The sequence below is a fragment of the Lichenostomus cassidix genome, chromosome 10, assembly GCF_008360975.1.
Source record: "Lichenostomus cassidix isolate B80296 chromosome 10, HeHo_3.0, whole genome shotgun sequence".
NCBI lineage: Eukaryota > Metazoa > Chordata > Aves > Passeriformes > Meliphagidae > Lichenostomus > Lichenostomus cassidix.
In genome coordinates this window covers 19,253,095-19,270,974 of record NC_139491.1, presented here as the reverse complement: position 1 = coordinate 19,270,974, position 17,880 = coordinate 19,253,095, and the positions used below count along the sequence as shown (strand labels likewise).

General features: G+C 52.6%; 1 protein-coding gene across 1 annotated transcript; it reads right to left on the bottom strand.

Moving 5' to 3' along the window:
* On the bottom strand, positions 1-9,308 carry HEXA (hexosaminidase subunit alpha). Its single transcript, XM_085071075.1, has 14 exons — positions 9,019-9,308; positions 6,158-6,256; positions 5,813-5,878; positions 5,608-5,654; positions 5,182-5,292; positions 4,602-4,703; positions 4,375-4,507; positions 3,569-3,749; positions 3,181-3,267; positions 2,780-2,852; positions 2,176-2,356; positions 1,995-2,085; positions 1,504-1,608; positions 1-1,032 (listed from the first exon to the last, which is right to left on the bottom strand). Exons 1-14 carry the CDS (start codon positions 9,281-9,283, stop codon positions 969-971), a joined length of 1,605 nt encoding a protein of 534 aa, XP_084927201.1. The 5' UTR covers positions 9,284-9,308; the 3' UTR covers positions 1-968.
* Between the last annotated feature and the right edge of the window lie 8,572 nt (positions 9,309-17,880).

The following is a 17,880-nucleotide window of genomic DNA, read 5'->3' as shown; positions in this document are numbered from 1 at the left end:
TAACTATTAATTGACAATTTTTAATTTAAAGGTCAGTCATAAAAGGTTTCCAGCCATAACACCACATCTCATTCAGTTAAGACCAAGACACACAACAGTCCCATCCAGCCAGGGTCTCTCCCTGAGAAACTGCCTGCTTTCAGCTGAATGCCATTCCCAGCATGGAAATCCCAACCATCAAAGGACAGCAGTCATACCTGTCCCAGTTCTATGGGACAGCAGCACCACTGGTTTCTTCTGCAAGAAAAGCACCATCCAAACCAACCCCTCTGGATGGAGTAGACCTGGAGTTGAGCTTCTCACCCTGAGGATGGCAGAGCAGGAGAACGGGTCAGCTGGCCAAACCCAGGGAGAGGTGACAGCCTGAAGAGCTGAGCAGAGATTCCATAATGTCCGTGCACCACTCAGCAGATTTGCAAGGGCTCCTCCGAGACGCTCCAGGGTATCATCTGCTGAGGAGAAGGCAGACGAGGTGGCAGCAGCCAGGCTTTGGGGCAGCCAAGGTGGTAGCTTGCTGGCTGGGCCATCAGAGGAAAGGGACAGGGACAGGACCACACAGCACAACGTAACTGCAGAAGCAAACCCTGGGACAGCAGCAGAGACTAAGCACAGTTTATCCAGCTGAGCAGCCACACTGCAAGCTCCAGACCTACCAGGATGATGCTTCTCCACCAGCATCTCTGGAGTAAGCCCTACCCATCTCCTACTAACTACTAATAATGCTTGCATGGTCTCCCAAGCCCCAGCTGAGCAGGAATAGGCACCTTTTTCCTCTTTGGGGTCATTTATTTATAGATTTAAAGAAATGAAAATAGAAAGAGGCAAAAAGTGCATGCCAAGGGAAAAACATGTTCATTGCAACCAAGCCAGAGCAGAAGATGGAGTGGGAAGGGGTCCCTCTGCCCTTCTGGTGGGTGGGGGGGACATTCCTCCTGCATGAAGAGACTGAGTGTAGCGGGGCTCTCTCTTCAAACTCCACCGAATTCATGGTCACAGTATCCCACGTAGAGAGGCTCTGCTTGGACACCACGCCTGGGAAGAGAAGGATGGCATCAGGAAGAGGGCACAGGCAGCGCCACCACCAGGTTTGAGTGGTTCCAGTAGCACAGGGTAGCCATGGGTGCCCTGTTTCAGGTGTGACAAGGAGGGAGCAGTTTTCATCCTGTGTTTATAAACTTGGTTTTTTGCTCATGTGTGGGAGCACAGGGTGAAGACAGGTTTCCTGGGGAAGCTGGTGCTGCAGGAGCGGTGGCAAGAGCTGAGAAGTCCCCTCCTTCCTCAGCACAAAGCCCTCTCCTCGCCAGAGCCACCAGCCCACACTGGCAGCAGGAGCGCTCTTCCAGTGCTGCACAAAGCAAGCTCTGCCCATGCACAGGCATCAGGAAAACCAGGACTTTCCAGAGGAACAAGGGTCATTTTGCAGCAGGACCCTTATCCCCCGCTGCCCTCTCAGGGCTGAGCCCAGAGCAGTTGTGCCAGGGCGAGTTGTCCCAACATGGTTACCCGAGCAGTGTGCAGCGGAACTCCACCAGCCGGGCATATGCATCTTCCATGCTTGTCACAGTTTTGTTGCTCCAGAGTCTTTCAGCTACAGCCCCAGCTCTTGGCCTTGAGGACGAGGGACAGGCAGTCAGGACAGGGGAGAGCTCAAAAGCTTCTCACATGAAGCCCTGAGCTCCCAAACACTTCCCTGACCAGCATCCTTCCACACACAAAGGCTTCAGTGTATCCCAAGATCCACTCCTGGACACATGCAGATCAGGAGCAGACCAGGGTGACAGGACAGATGGATGTTAAACACAACCTAGTTGCAGCAGCAGGTTGTTACAGCCTTGTAAACCCTCATTTCAGCCTCAGTGAAGCTGTTACCAGCACAGACGGGACAGGGACGAGCACCACACACAGACCAAATGCAGAGTTTGACACATTCAGTGGTAAAGGGACGTGAGCCCAGCCCCACACAATCTGAGTAACCTCCCTGTGGCCTCTCTTACCACAGCCTGGGGGTCAGGTTGGTGACATCCACATATTCACCCCACATGCAGGCCTCGCCACCCAAAACCAGGGCCTTCTGCTCAGGGCTGCCTGTGGAGGGGACAGCAAGACAGCCAGTCCTGGCGCTACCTCCAAGTGCCAAGCCAGCTGCCATGCAGGAAGAGGACACAAGGAACACACCTTTGAAGTTCAAGGGCTCCACTTTATAGGCTTCTATCCAGTCCTGTCCATAGGAGATGCGGTTGAGGTACCAGGGTGCAGAGAGCAGAGCATGGTAGCCAGCCCTGGTGACATTGGCCATCTCGTTCAGGTAGAGCATGGCATTCTCCTTCCACACGTGAATGATGGTGTTGGGCTTCAGCTGAGGAGCACAGGTGAACATGGTGCAGGGGACTGGTGTGGTGTGTGCTACCCCAGGCAGAATGCCCTGACCCCTCCACATCCCCAAAAGGAAGCTGAGACAGACTTGGGCTCAATTCTTGAGCCAGTTCCTGTCTGGCTTGCAGGAGAACAGAGGGAGTGATAAGGCCATTTTCAGAGTGTCCTGGGCAGAGCTAAAACCTGCATCTTGCAGGTGAATATACAAGAACCTGGAGGGAGAACAGCATTGGCAGCAGTGTGACAAAGCTACCACAAAGACAGCTCACGGGCAGCACCATCTCAAAATCAACCCCAGTCCTGTAACTGAGTAACCCCCACCAGCCCCAGCACGGACGCACCAGAACACACCAGTGTGTCAGACTGGGGTGCTGGCACTGTTCACCCCAACACAGGCAGCTCTTACCTTCACATCGTTGTCAAACACCTCCTGCCACACAATATAACCTTTGCCAAGGGAAGAGACGATGTCCAGAAGCCTGGAGCGGAAAAAGTACCAAGTTCTGGGTGATTCCACTGACCCTCTGATACATACAGCCAAAGCAGCAGCACTCATATTGCCTACACTCTCAGTGTGATGTGGAGGTGCTTCTGAAGAAAAAGGAGAGAGCACAGCCTCTTATGGGGCTTCTTTCTCCTCAGTCCCATGCTTTTTTGTGGTCAATCTCCCACTAAAATGCTCCCTTTTTGGGGTCAGGGAAACATGACCAATGGAGATTCTCCTGAAAAGATCTGGTGTCCTCAAGACAGGAGACCTGTGTGCTAGTCGCACAGTGCAGCTGCAAGCCCTGGATGCCCTGTCCTTACCTCTGGATGTAGAAAGACTCTAATTTTTTGTAATCCTCACCAAAGCCCATCTCCTCCATGAAAGCACGGATTTCTGGATTGGATTTCCTGTGCACCAAAGAGAAGGAACAAAACCATCGCAACCTGAGCTGTGGAGTAAGGCCAAGGCATGGTCAAGTCTTTCCCACATGAGTCCAAGGCTTGCCCAGGCACTCCCAGAGCTGTGGCTGGACTGGCACCAGCAGTTCCCTACATCCAGCATCCCTATGAGCTCAGAAATCCCAAGCACCACCACTCCCCATAGCCTGGGAGAGCAGGACACCAAAGATCATGACCAAGAAGCAATGGGCTGGGACTCCAACGCCAAATACTTCCCCCAAGTCCCCATCCTGACTGATTTCAGACTCACCAGCATGTGAAATCCACCTCATCACCACCAAGGTGCAGAAAGAAGTCTGGGAACACAGAGCTGACCTCTTGGAACAAACTGCTCACAAACTGGTAGGTGCTGTTAACGATGGGGTTGATGGGCCCATAGACTCCTGAAGGAGCCTTGCCCAAATAGCAGGGAGTCAGGAGGCCTGGAGCACCTGGATGGTAACAAATGCAGGACGGTGAGGAAGAGTCAAAGTGTGACTGTGTCACCCTCTACAATGCTCCTCAGCATGACTCAGGGCCTGTCAGGGGACAGGGAAGGAGGGACAGTCATAGTTTTAGCTGTGACCACACACATGGTGAATTCTAGCATGGACCTTGGCATTTGGAGGCAGAGGAAGGGGAGAAAAAGACAATGGAATGTTTTCCTGGAGCTTCTTGCACTTCCACACGTGGAGGCAGTCCATGGAGAAGAGAGCAGTGTGTCAGGACTGGGGCATTGCTGAGCAGAGCAAGGAAGCTTGGCTAGCTGTACCCTCAATTAAACAAAAGATCCTTGCAATAGCTGTGATGTTAGTTTTGGCAGAGCAGATGTTCCCGCAAAAAAAATCACCCAGCTTGCACCCAAGAAGACATGGAAATGTTTCCCTTTGGATTTTGTTCTAGAAGTTGGACCATTGGGTCTCGTGTTCCCCAGATTATGGTTTGCTCCTCCTCAAAGCCAGCCCATGGGACACTGCTGCCCACAGCCAGCCTTTAGGGTCCAGATTGCAGATTCCATTCCTGCCCCTGGGACAACTCCAACTCTCCTCACAGCAGCAGGCAGGGTGTGCTCCTCACCTGGCCCCCAGGAGAGGGTGTGGCCAGGGGTGTCGAACTCAGCGATGACCCTGATGCCGCGCAGCCGGGCGTATTCGATCACAGCGCGCACGTCGCTGGCTGTGTACACGTGGGTCATGGGGTTGAAGGCTCCCTGGGAACATGGGAAAGCTCAGTGCCTCGTTCAGGAGCAGAGGCAGGGATCTGCTCACCTGGGACAGGAACACACAGTGATCAGGGAGTGTTACCTGCTTGCTGAGCTCTGGGAATGTGGAGCTCTCATAGGGGAACGATGGGTCATCCACAATGTGCCAGTGAAACACGTTAAACTTGTTGTAAGCCATGACATCCTGGGAAGGAACAGGGACAAAGATGAAGTGCCTCGCCCCTTCCGAAAGGTCACCCAGCTTGCCACAGATAGGGGACAAGGTCCTCCTGCTCCAAAAGGACAAGGCAAAGTCCCTAAGGACCCCTCTCCAGGATTCAAGAGGGATTCAGACACGTCTCTCTAAACACAAAAAGCTGCACAGGGCCAGGAATACTTCTGCTCACAGTAAAATCCCTGTTCTCCCTATAATTGGTGAAGATCTGGAAGTTTAATTCTGCTTGGGATGAGCACAGAACCACCATGCACCTTTACCAGAGTTTTCCCTTGTCTTAGAAACAGCCCAGCCTTGGAGAGTAAGCTGGATTGCAGGTATCCAAGATACCTCAGGGTTTTCTCTTTCACAAAGGCAGCTGAAAAATCACCCAAACAAGGGAGTTCAGTTGCCACAGGGGAAGGGATACCCAATTAAACCACCTCATCTCCCAGCATGAGTGCCCTACCAGAGTTTCCAGGATGGCTCTCAGAGGCAGGTAGTGACGAGAGGTGTCCAGCAACAGTCCCCGGTGAGGGAAACGGGGAAAGTCCACGATTTCTGTCTCATTGATGTAGTACTGCACACAGTGGACACAAGGAAGACATGAGCAGGATGTTGGGCAAATGGCCATTAGCAAGAGACACTGAGAGTCACCACTGTCCTGAGGGCTGGCAGGACAGGGGTGCCCTCACTGCCCAGAGCGTAAATTGGCCACAAAGAGCTGCAGCACTTCTTTACCCATTCAGAAGGCAGGGATCTGACTGGATCCGTGAATCTCCACTTGACCCTTGCCAAGCCTGTGCCCACTCATCCCAAGCATCCCAGCAACCCTCAGCCTGCCCCATGGAGGCAGGGGCTCTGCCTGCCCCCAGGAGATGAGGCCAGGACTCACCGTGCCATTCTCGTCTCTCCCAACGAGCTGGCTGAATGTTTCCAGGCCTGCAGGAAAACACACAGCCCCTTTCTCAGCAGAGACACCCCCAAAGGAGCAGAGCTCAATTAACAAAGAAGTCAGTGGAAAGACAGAGGCACTGAGAGACATCCCCACAGGCCCGAGGCAGGGAGAGTGGGGATGCCCTGCGGGAAGCAAAGCTCACCTCGGAGAGCTCCCCAGACGGTCTCTGCAGAGAGCAGCATGGAGCCTTTGGAGACGGACAGCTTATCTGAAACACAGCATCAGGGGGCTGTCACACACAGCCACGACAGCACTGGGCAGGGCTCAGGTACAGGGCTGCACCCCGGGACCCTGGAGAACTGAATTTTGGGCCTCTCTTGCTGTTTTAAATCTCTCCCCACTGCTTTATCAGCACCCTCATGTACGTCCCTCCTGCTTCTGCCCCAGTGTCTCAACAATGGGGGATTGGTGCTCTCCCCAAAACCAGGGGTAATTGACAGGCACGGAAACAGCCACATTTCCTCCTACTCCCAACCCCCACACTTACAGCTCTCCTTGGAGTCCAGGCTGGGAAACCCGTCACAGCCCGGTGTGGAAACGTAGACCAGAAGCTCACTGCAGGGTGTTTCCCAGGACAGCTCATTCTCTGCAAAGGACACAGACATAGCACATCAACCCCATCAGAGCTCTTCTCCCTGCTTACAAGCCCACCACCATCCTCCCAGCCCAGGTACAGATGGAGGCAGAAACAGGCACCCCTTCCTGCACCTCAGAACAGGCACTGGGGTGTTCAGCAGGGGCTAATTTCAACACAGCCAACTAGGAGAACATGAGCTGATCCCAACCTGTGAGGAAGCCCCCAGGAAATCTTAAAGGAGTGCACAAGAGAGGAGAGACATGAGAATATGGACTAGCAGCGGCCCCCGAGGCTTCATGGACACCAGTGCTGGCTCTAAGTTAAATCAATGACTAGTCAAAGCTTCTCCATGAAGAGCTTCTTGTTTCCAAGCTCTCTCACCACTTGAAAGAAGTACAAGCCCAAGAGCCCTGCCCTACCCACACTTCTTGGAAAGGGCAAAGAAAATCTGTAAAAAAGGGTGGAGAATCAATCTGCTAAGCTGGGCTGAGTTAGAGGCAATCAAAAGATCTCACCCAGCTCAGACAAGCTCCCAACTGACTTCACCTTCTGCAGAGCATGTCCCATGTGAAGCAGCCAGAGAAACAAACCCAGTCACATTCAGACCTTATGAAGGAGCTCTGGGTGCACTTCCCTAACTGAGGAACACTTCCAAGCATGCACAAGCCTGAATCCCCACTAAAATCACTCCCCCATTCCAAAGGGATATTCAACCTTCGCTGGGACGCAAGGGACTACTCACAGCAGTCTGTTGCCCGGAGTGTGGGGTAGCAGAGCAGGACCCTGCTCATCCCAGCCAAGGTCCATGCCTACACCCCCATAGCATTCCCAGAACAGTCAATGTTTAATGTGGTCACTAAATAGCTTGGCTTTGAAAGAGCCAAGAGCACCAAGAAGTTTCCAGAGACTGCGGCACTGCCAGCGTTCCGGTGAAATGCAGAGAGCCCCTGCTCCACAGCTCACAGGAGCCAGAACCCCCTGATAGCTCCATGAAGGGATGACGAAACCTCTGCGGAGAGAAGGAAAACAGCTTGAAGCCAGCCCTGTTTTGAGCTTTCCTCTCGGTTGCAGACAAGCTGGTAGCCAAGGCAACCTCGCAGATGTGCAAGCAGCACAGCAAGACCTGCTCCCTCTGCTCGGGAAGGCAGCAGCTCACTGGGAACAGCCGTTCTCAGGCCTGGGCACACAGGGAACACTCATCCTGCTGAAGACCCTCAGCAGAATTGGCCCCACCACCACATACTGCATTTGAACCTGCGCAGGATGACAGTTCCCAAACCAAACACAGCCTCCTAGGCCAAGGTGAAGGCAGGCACCTCCGCCACCACACCTGCAAGGCAGCGCAGCCAGAAAATGGTTTCTGCCATTATTTCCACTATTAATAGAAATTACTTCCTTTCATCCAGAGTTTCCCTTGCCTGCTCTTACTAACCACCCATGCAGAAAAGAAGACCAAAACAAAAAGAAGGCAAAGAGGGGAAAAAAAACCTTAAAATAATTTGTGTCGTTTGAGCATCAGAAAGCAGGGCATATGGAAAGTGATGAGTGTGAGCTGGGTCTTGTGATCACAACGTTGCTCGAAGTGATTTGATGGTCACATTTCCCCTCTGAGTGGAACAGGAGAGCGTGAATAATTAGATCAGCTGTTTTTAGTTCCTAGCAGCAAAAGAGAACCAAGAGGAGTCTTCTTGGCTCCCAAATCAGAATTTATTTCTACTGCTACTCACAAGAGCTGAAGAAATAAAATAAGCCAAAGGGTTCTCTGTTTCAAACCTGCTTTTTTCAAAGTATGATGTACTCAAGATGAAGCCAAGCGGCTTCTAACACCACCACCCTTCTCTGCTTTGATCAGCAGTGAAAGAGTTCACACTGACATTTAAAACACTCGGGAGCAGAGTTACTAGCTCTTTTTGATGAATGAAGTGCTTCACATTCCCTGGATATAGCACTTCAAGCTGCAGCAGACCCACGCAGCCACTGAGCATCCCTGTGCGTCAGCTCCGCAGCCAAGACGTTTCCTGCAGTTCATCCCAGACAAGCAATGGGTGTTATCATGAAGAAGTCTGGGTTCAAGAAACCTTTAGTACTTGTCCCAAAGCAAACCCAGGCTTTCAAAGCTTTTGCCTTTCCTCATCTTACCCTACAATTTCAGGATGAATCCAGGAGCTAATCCCTCCCTGGCAGAAATGCCACGTTCCTTCAGGACATTTAACAGCTCTGCTTTGGCAGAGGTGCCCCGTGGCACAAGTACGTACTCGGAAGCACACACACGAAGCAGCAAGTCTTTCCTAAGGCGAGACCTCACACAGAACACCGAGAGCTGCTAGGAATGGGAAGAGCCAAGACTTAGCAGTAACCCTGGAGCAGAAACGGTTGCGAGACCAGCAGCGGCTCTCCCTGCAGCCACAAGGAAGCGAAATGAAGCAATGGGGAGCTGAAACACTATCCGGAGGAAGTAAAAATGAGATGGAGGAAACCCTTGATAGCAAAAGCCTAAATCCTGGAAGGAAGACAGCTAGTGCTGTGCCAAACTCGGTTAGATTTATTCTATATATGCCACAGGCATTGCCCTCATCAAACCCCAACGCATCGCTGCCCTTGCAATCCGACTCCATCCAAGCCACACCTCCCACCCCACTTGCCCCCGTCGAACTGAGGGGAGGCAGACGGCCACCAAACCCCGTGGTCTGACCCCAAAATAAGCGAGGGTGTTGGGGGTGTTAAGCTCAAAGCCACCGGATGGAAGGGTCAGCGCCCGCCGCGGCCCTCACCAGTGGGGCGGCCGAAGAGCAGCGGCCGGTACCGCTGGAAGGCGGCGTCCAGCACGGCGCAGCCCGGCCCCACGGCCGAGCCGTCCGCCGCGGCGAAGCGGAACCGGCGGGCCGGCACCGGGCAGCGGCAGTCGCCGGGCGGGGAGCTCTGGGCCTGGGGCTGCGGCCACACGGCCCCCGCCGGGCCCGGCAGCAGTACCATCAGCAGCAGCGGGAGCAGCAGCAGCCGGAGCAGCGACAGCTGCAGCGCCCGCGCCGCCGCCATGTCGCGCCCGAGCCTGAGGGAGGCGGCACCGCCCGACAGCGGGGGGCCGGGCGGCCGCGAAATGGCAGCTCGGGCCCGCCCTCACGGCCTACCCCGCGCTGCCCCCTTGCCCCACCGCCTCTTCCAGTGCTCCAGGGTCGCCTCGTTCTCTTCAAATAAATCACCCAGACCCCTCCGGCTCCCCACCGAGAGTCATTTCTGCCCCAGCCCTCTGGGCTTAGAAGCCCCCCACCCCGGCCATGCTTCCTGCCCTCAGGGAGCCTCAGCAGCCTGGCTCGGGGTTTGAGGAGATTAATGAGTTAAAACTCGTTTTTCACCCTTGCTGCTTTGGTAGAATCATGGAGTGTTTTGGGTTGGAAGGGATCTTAAAGACCATTTAATTCCACCCCCTGCCAAAAGCAGAGACATCTTCTGCTATCCCAGGTTGCTCCAAGGCCAGTGTCCGACCTGGCCTGGAACACTTGCAGGAATGGGGGTAGCCACAGCTTCTCTGGGCAACCTGTGCCAGGGCCTCACCACCCTCATTATAAATAAATTCTTCCTCATATCTAACCTAACTAGACCCTCTTTCAGTTTGAAACCAGCACATCTTGCCCATGCTTTGGATCCACCTCGGGTTTGGGCATCTTCTGTTGGTGCTGTGAGCAATACTTAATATAAATCACCCCTTGCATAGGTGTCCAGGGATATTTTATATGTGGCCAGTGAAATACTGATTGTACAAAAAAAAGGGGCTTTATTCCATCATGAATCCTCACAGGGAAGTGTTGCAGGGATGCTTTCCATACAGCTCTTGACTTTTCCAAGGAAAGCCTTAACCTCAGATGAACTCTTTTTAATTTTGCTTCCTCTCTCCAGCTCTGCTTTCCTTAGCAATCCCCAACTCAAATAAGGGCCTTAAGCCCAGGTCTTACCCATCTAATTGCCAGCACAAACCTCCCAGGGAACCCACTCCATCAAATTATTAAAAACCTGTTGTCCCAGAAAACACCAAGGTATCAGGAATAGTGGGAGACAAGCCAGAGGCATGGGAGCAAGCAGGAAATGAAACAAATAGCACAGGAGAAAGTGTGATGGGGTAGATGGCCCCATCACACAAGAGGAATAACCACCCTGTGTGAGTAGGACACAGCTGCGGACAGGTCTGGTGGGGAATGTAAGGGGTTGTCCCTCATGGGAGCAGTGTAGAAAGAACAGAATCAACAGGAAAAAAAGCATTTTTAGAAAAAAACCTCAAGAACCTTTTTGTCAAAGATTAGAATAGCAACAGCACAAAGCTGGGGACTGATGGTGAAAGGAAAAGAGCTGGGAGGACATAGAAGGGTTTCAGTGGAGCTGGGGAGAGAGGGAGGGAGGTGCTTTCCAAGGTTGAAGGAGGCTGTGAGGTTCCAATGAAGGTTTTGGAGGTGACATGGAGGTGAAAAAGTTGTGGGGAGACTGGGCACTAGGAGGAGATCACAGTTAGGTTTGGGTCTAAATGGGATTGTGGGAATTTAATGGGGTTAGTGAAAATTAATTGGGGGACTTATGGTGAGGAAGGCAGGGAGGGTACTAAGGGTCACCTAGAGATAGAGAAGCTGGGCTCCGTCAAGGAATGAGGTCAAAGAGAGCCAGATGGTGTTGCCATGAACTCAACACCTACACAGCACCGCATCCTTCTCCAGCCCTGTAGAACGGTAAAGTCCACCTGTGGGAAGGTAAGCCAGGAGCCAAGGACAGGCACAGCCTTACCAGGTGGGTGTACCTCCACAGCCAGGCTAGCAGAGCACAGCAGTGGACCAACACCTCAGATATCACCCGGAGAATTAAAGGCACCAAGTGAAGCCCAACATCAATCTAGGAATACCTAGGAGCAGGTACACTCGAAGGTGAGATCAGGAAGAATTGGTTGCCTGGACCTCAGATTGAATGGAGCTTATGGAGTTCATGGGTGGAGGTCCCAGGAGAGGTTGACTGGGGCAATTAAAGCCTGTTGGTTCCCTCAGGCTCCTGACAATCCTCCCTTGTTTTCCCTACAGAGGTGGCAGGACCCAAATTCAACACGATGGCACATGCCAGGCTCCTTTCTCACGATTTCTCCAGGATGTTGTGGCCCTTCTCTGTCTCTCTCCTCATCACACAGCAGGGAGTGAAATCACCTATATTCCAGCCTGTGTCAGCCCTCTGGGAAAGTGGCCCCTGTCATTCCTTGTGTTCAAGTTTTCCTGCTGCCAGTCTACATAAAGCCTCCATGGTCTTGAGCTGGGTTTGTTGCTTTTCCCTGTGCAAACCTCTGGAGCACCAGCTGTTGCCAGCGTTTTCTGGCAAAAACTGACTATGTTTGATTGGTTCCAGTGTCTCTGGCCTTATCCTCAAGTAGTTTCCTTGTATTAAAATTTTAGTGGAAGGAAAAACACCCCAAACAAGTCAGTTTGTTGCTGTGTTGCATCAGGCAATGTCAGGACTGCACTTCCCAGCACATGAGACAGAATTGTGGGAGTGCCCTGGCCTGAGGCGAATCCTCATTTCAGCCTGGGGAAGGTGGCGTGTTTGCCAGCTTATGTAAAGCATTGTGATCAGAGCTTTCAGTCCAAATATCCCAGCCTTTCTACAGATTCAGTTGCTGTTGCTATTTTAGGGGACCTGATGTCTCTGGGGGATGACTCATTGAAGTTCATCTGTAGCTGGCCGGCATTAGTCCAGACTAACAGTCTGATTTGGGAATGTTTCTTTACATAAGAAGACTGCTTAAGCGTGTGTTTAACTGTGGAGCTGGGCTGAAAGAACCTGGATTACACTCTGTCCTGCAGCAGGCATGGAGCACCAACAGCCAGAAGTTGCTGATGCTCTTCAGTAATCCTTCAATAGGCCAGTCTGTGGGCTCAGAGCATATCTCCAGGGTGATATATCCACCTGGGAGGCCTTTTCCAGCTTAGTTCAGCAAGGAACATGCAGGGAGGGAACCTGAGGCTGTACCGGTGAGACCTGTGGTGGGGGTACCTACAAATCCCTCTTGTCATCTCTCTGACTGCAGAAGCTGGGACTTGCTGGGGGACTGCAGGAAACTGCTGCCCCAGGACACTGCTGGATTACCTGCTTGCTACCAACAATGAATTTGGTAGCAATCCAAATTAATTATTCTGATATAAATTGTTATAAAACCTGCCTGGTGTCACACTTGAGTCTTTCTGTTTTGTTTGCCTTCGGGGCACAAAGGGCTTTGGGCTGTTGGTGCAGTTGTACTACAGCATTTTTTAAAGATATAAGTCCATTTATTATGCTCTCTAATTCACAATAATGTTGGCAGCTTCTGCATTTAACCAGGAGGGTGCTTTGCACACAGATTCTTCCGCTGGTGAGAAGTGTCCGAGCCAGTGAAGTGGGAATGGAGGAAGCCATTCATGAATACCTTCACAGGGCATGAGTCTTCTATTTGCTTTGCTCTTTACACCAATGCTGCCTAGGAAAACTTGCAGCAGAATGAAGCAACTCCCAGCTCAAGGGACTTGCTGGTGGTGTGACTAGAGGAGGGCTTTGGAAAACATAGATAATCTCCTGGAAATACCTGTAGACCTCTAACTTGAATTTTGGCATCTCAGAGCCTTCTGGGCAAAACTACTGTCTCCATTTGCTTGTTTACCTTCCCTTTAATGCATGGTAAAATAATGATGGGATTTGGACTGCAACCACAAGCATTGGAGGGTTGAAGCATCCTTACTTGTGGTGGTGGTCTGGAGAGAGTGTGATCAGCATGTACCAGGTCCTTTCAGGTGTGGGCCCTCCTCTTGCACATCTTCATATTTCAGGGATGATGGTGCTCATCATCAAGCAGAGGGGTGCTCCCATTTAAACACCCAGCAGGAATCCCCAGAGACATTTGGTGGAGCTTTAGCACATGCACAATGAAGATCCTGAACACGAGATGCCCCTAAATTCACATCCAGGGAATTTTCATTAGCTCTCACAGATCAGCCCATGAGGAACTTTGATGCTTTAGGGCGCTGAAGCAGGCTGGTGTATGGCAGGATGCTTTTGGAGCCACAAGGATTCATTCCAGCGCTTTTCAAAGCACAGGATGACTCACTTCCATATCCCTACCTTCCCACCTAGACCACCACATATTGATGCTGCCATCAAATGGTTTAGCCGGTGCACATGGTGAATGAACTCCTAGCAAAGATAGGGTTGAACAGAAGGGACCTCTTCAGCTGGGAGAGCATGTATGAGGGGCATGAGGCCTGGGAGACTTGGAGCAAGCAGGCAGCAGTGATAAATATTTCAACAATTATGAGCTTGAGAGTGGAGTTTAAGGCAAAAAGCTTGAAGTGAGATGTGTTAATCAGTGTGGAGGATTTGGGGTCCTGAACTGAGCTCAGCCTGGTGGTTTTTCCACTGCTGGCATTATCACTGAGCCTTTCTCTTCTTGGTTATCTCCAGCTCGCACAGCTTTGGGGTGGTGATCCGAGGGGCAGCTCAGCCCATACTCACAAGCTGAGGTTGTTAAGGAGTATGCAGACACCCAAAATCAAACCCTAGGCACTGAGAAATCTCCTGGATTTCCTTTCTCCCAGCGTGGGAGCTCTGTGTGTCTCCGGTGATGGAGAAGAAAGGCTTTTTCCAGACATCCTGCCTTGCCTGCCTCAAGGAAAGCGGGAGCAGGAAAGAGGCTGGGTGGGATGGCAGCTTCACCCCGAATCTGCAGGCGGATTGTGGTGTGGGGCACCAGCACTTTCACAGCATTTTGGTATCACGAATCAGGGCTTGTCACGAGGAGATACTGCAAGTTCCTGCGGAGGCTGAGTACATGTGGCTGCTGTCCCTGGCTGCTCCCAGTCACGGCTGTGGGGCTGAGCTGGAATCAATCAGAGCCCATGGATGTGCTGTGACAAACTTCCCGTGCCCAGAGGCGCTGCTCCCATAAATCCTGTAAGCATGTGCTTAACTTCGGGGAGCAAGGTGATTGCAAGGCAATATTTTATTCTTGTCAGCTTCAGTGTTAACAGTTACCAGAATCACTTGGGTAATTAAGCTTTTGCAAGAATAAAGTGAAAAAGCGCCAGGTGTCTATGGAGATCTAAATCATTTTTCAGAGTGGGCAGAAGAGCAGTTTTTGGCTTTTCTCAGTAGCTGGAATCCTAGAATCCCCAGAGGCAGCGCAGATCCCCTTGGAATCAGCTGAAGGCAGCAGCCCTGCTTTTCTCAGCTACCTTTTGCCAACCACCTACAACCACCTCCTTCACCTGCAAGAAGCTGGTGGGTGACCAGAGCTTTGTATGTGACCATTGGTTGGAAACTTCAAAATGAAGACCTTTTGCAAAAGGCATGGCTAAAATTTCATTCCAAAGAGTATTTTTGAGATATAAATTAGCGTAAGTGTTGCTGGAGTAACCGGCTGCAAAGTGCTGATCCCTGTCTTGCAGTTGGGAAAGATAAGGCTGGGACTATAGGAGGGGAGGTGGTTTCCTGTGTCTGTGGGATGCCATTGGGAAGATCCCATCACTGTTAATAAATATTTATTACTGGGATCATAGAACCATAATGGAATCATAGCATGGTTTGGGTAGAAAAGGGACCTTTAAAGATCATCCCATTCCACCCCCCTGTCATGGGCAGGCATACCTTCCGCTATCCCAGGGTGCACCAAGCCACATCCAGCCTGGCCTGGAGCACTTCCAAGCATCCAGGGGCAGCCACATCTTCTCAGGACACCCTCACTGGGAAGAATTCCTTCCTAATATCCAATCTATCCCTGCCATCTGGCAGTGGGAAGCCATTCCCCCTTGTCCTGTCTCTCCAGGCCCTTGTCCCAAGTCCCTCTCCATCACTCCTGGAGCCCCTTAAGGCCCTGGAAGGGGCTTTAAGGTCTCCTGGAGCCTTCTCTTCTCCAGGTGAACACCCCCAGCTCTCCCAGCCTGGCTCCAGAGAACCTCCTCTTGCTGGGCTCCGTGCAAGGCTCCAGGCTGAGCTCTGCAGCCTTAGCTGGGGCCAGGACAGGGTGGTGGGGAGATGGTCAGAGCAGCTGGAGATGGCCAGTCCCTGCTCCCAGGAGCAGCTGCTTCCCAAACACACTCTCGGGCCTGTCCCCAAGGGGAACATCACCTCAGCCAAGGGTTTTTGTGTCCAGAGCTGCCAAAATTCAATAAAGCAAAACCCTGCAGTTTGGTCAGTGCCTTTCTTAGGGTCCTGTGGGCAGATGAGCAGCCCCAAAATGGCTTGTGTCTTGTCACTCTTGGCCAGGAGCTGGGAATGTCACCAGCTGGGCAGGACTAGCTCAGAGTCCCAGGGTGTGACACACAGTCTCCCTTGGGAATGAAGCATGGGGCAAGGACCTGGGGCAACCACCTGAGCCCCCATGGCTTGACGTGTGAGGTAGGACCAGCCTGGCAGATGTCCAGATGGTGCGTCTGGAGCTAAACCAAGGCAAGGCTACTTAGATTTATGTAGGGCAGGATGATTAAAGCTCTGGCCTTTGCAATTCCACATAAGTAGGGTAATTAGAGAACTGGCTTTAGTGACTAGGTAGCGTGGCATGATGCAACGTGCGTGCCTGGTCCACACCCCCTGTGTGCTCCTGACCCAGGCAGAGCAGAGCTCGGGAACCACAGGGCCATACAAATGCTCAGAGCTGCCTGTGTGTCTGAAGATGCAGCCAGGTACCGAGTGAGGGCTCTAGAGACATCTACCACTGGACACTGAATATCCCTGGGTCCCCAAGGGCACCTCCCTGTTGCTATGGCCATCGTTATGCTTTCTGTGCTCCAGCAGGAAATAAAACACACTTTTGGATGTGGCTTCTAATTTTCTTCCTGCTTCATAAGGGATTTGTATTGAGACAGAAGCAGGAAGCAGGATCCCACTGCACCAGATGACTCCTGCCCCAAAGAGCTGATGAAATTTGTCACACCTACACCACATACCGCCCTGGTGAGTCTCATCTTCATCTGGGCAGAGCGCGTGAATAACGTCCCCACATCCAAATGGCCCCACTTCACCCTGGGAAGAAATGATTCCCCAGGGCATGAGGAAGTGGAGGGTGAGCACCAGTGGGAGAAGATGGCCCTGAAGCCCTTCCGGGGCTGTGCCAGGCTCTCACATCCACAGTGAACAGCAGTGGAGGGGTGGGAGCAGCTGGTTCTCCTCTGGGCCAGGCTGCAGCCTTGTTTCCAAGCCAACCGGAGTTCTGTGAGCTCCCTGAATGGCTGCAGACAATGAGCCCAGCAAGCCTCCTCCGTTCCAGGCTGAACACAGCTGATGCTGGAGGCAGGGAAAGCTGAGGCAAAGGGTGCTCAGCTCTTGCAGCACCTCAGGGTCTATCCTGCCCTTTGCTGGTGGCTCAGTGTCCAGGCAAGAGGCTCTGGCACCTGGGAATGCCCAGGGCTCTTGTCAATGCCAGGAAATAAAAAACTCTATCCCTGGTCTGGGGATGAAACCACTCATGGGTGTTCTTCCCCCTGCAAAATATCAAATTAACAAAGAATAAAGGAAATCAAGCCTGGCATTAGTGAAAATCCAGGCAGTACCATCTTCACTGACCAGAAGGCAATGCTGGAGCTTGGAGATGCCACTTGGCACAGTCAGGGTCCCTCCAAAGATGGTGGGCTCATATTTATCGCATTGATGACTGGGAATTTCTGCACACAGGGTCTCAGTGCAATTTCATTCTGATTTTGAGGCAGAGCAATCTATTTTCCCATACATTTCCCTCCCATTCCCCTCTCATTTCCATCACATTGCCCTCACAAGTCGCTTGCCAGAGACCCCATACCTCTCCAGCATTCTCAGGAAATGCGAAGATAGGGGAGAGTAATGGGTACAAACTGAAAAGGGAAAATTTAAGTTAGATATTGGGAAGAAATTCCTCCCTGTGAGGGTGCTGAGGCCCTGGCACAGGGTGCCCAGAGAAGCTGTGGCTGCCCCTGGATCCCTGGCAATGTCCGAGGCCAGGCTTGGATGGGGCTTGGGGCAACCTGGGATAGTGGAAGGTGTCCCTGCCCATGGCAGGGATGGAATGAGATAAGCCATTTCAACCCTTAATATTGTGTAGCACCAGGAGCAAATGAGGGAGTCGGGAAAGGCGCTCAGCCTGGAGAAAAGGGGGCTCAGAGGGACCTTAAGGCTCTCCACCAACTCCTGAGAGGAGAGTGCAGCCAGGTGGGGATGGGGCACTGCTCCCAGGGAACAAAGGACAGGACAAGAGGTAAAGTCCTCAAGCTGTGCGAGGTTGGACATCAGGAGGAATTTCTTCGTGGAAAGGGTGCTCAGACACAGGAAGGGGCTGCCTGGGGAGATGGTGGAGTCCTCCTCCCTGGAAGTGTTCAAGGAACGACTGGACGTGGCACTCAGTGCTCTGGTCTGGTTGAAAGGATGGTGTTGGGTGTCAGGTTGGACTCGATGCTCTCGAAGGTCTTTTCCACCCCAGCGGGACGGCGGTTCCGCGGTGCCTATGCGCCGCATCCACCCTGGCGCCGTGCCACACTCAACATGGCGGCGGCGGCGTGAAGCGGGCGGGGGCTGGGCGGGGGCGTGTCGCACACCCAAGATGGCGGCGGCGGCGGGCGGGGTGAGATGGCGGCGGGCGCGCAGGCGCGGGCGGGTGGCGGTGACGCGCGGGGCGCGCG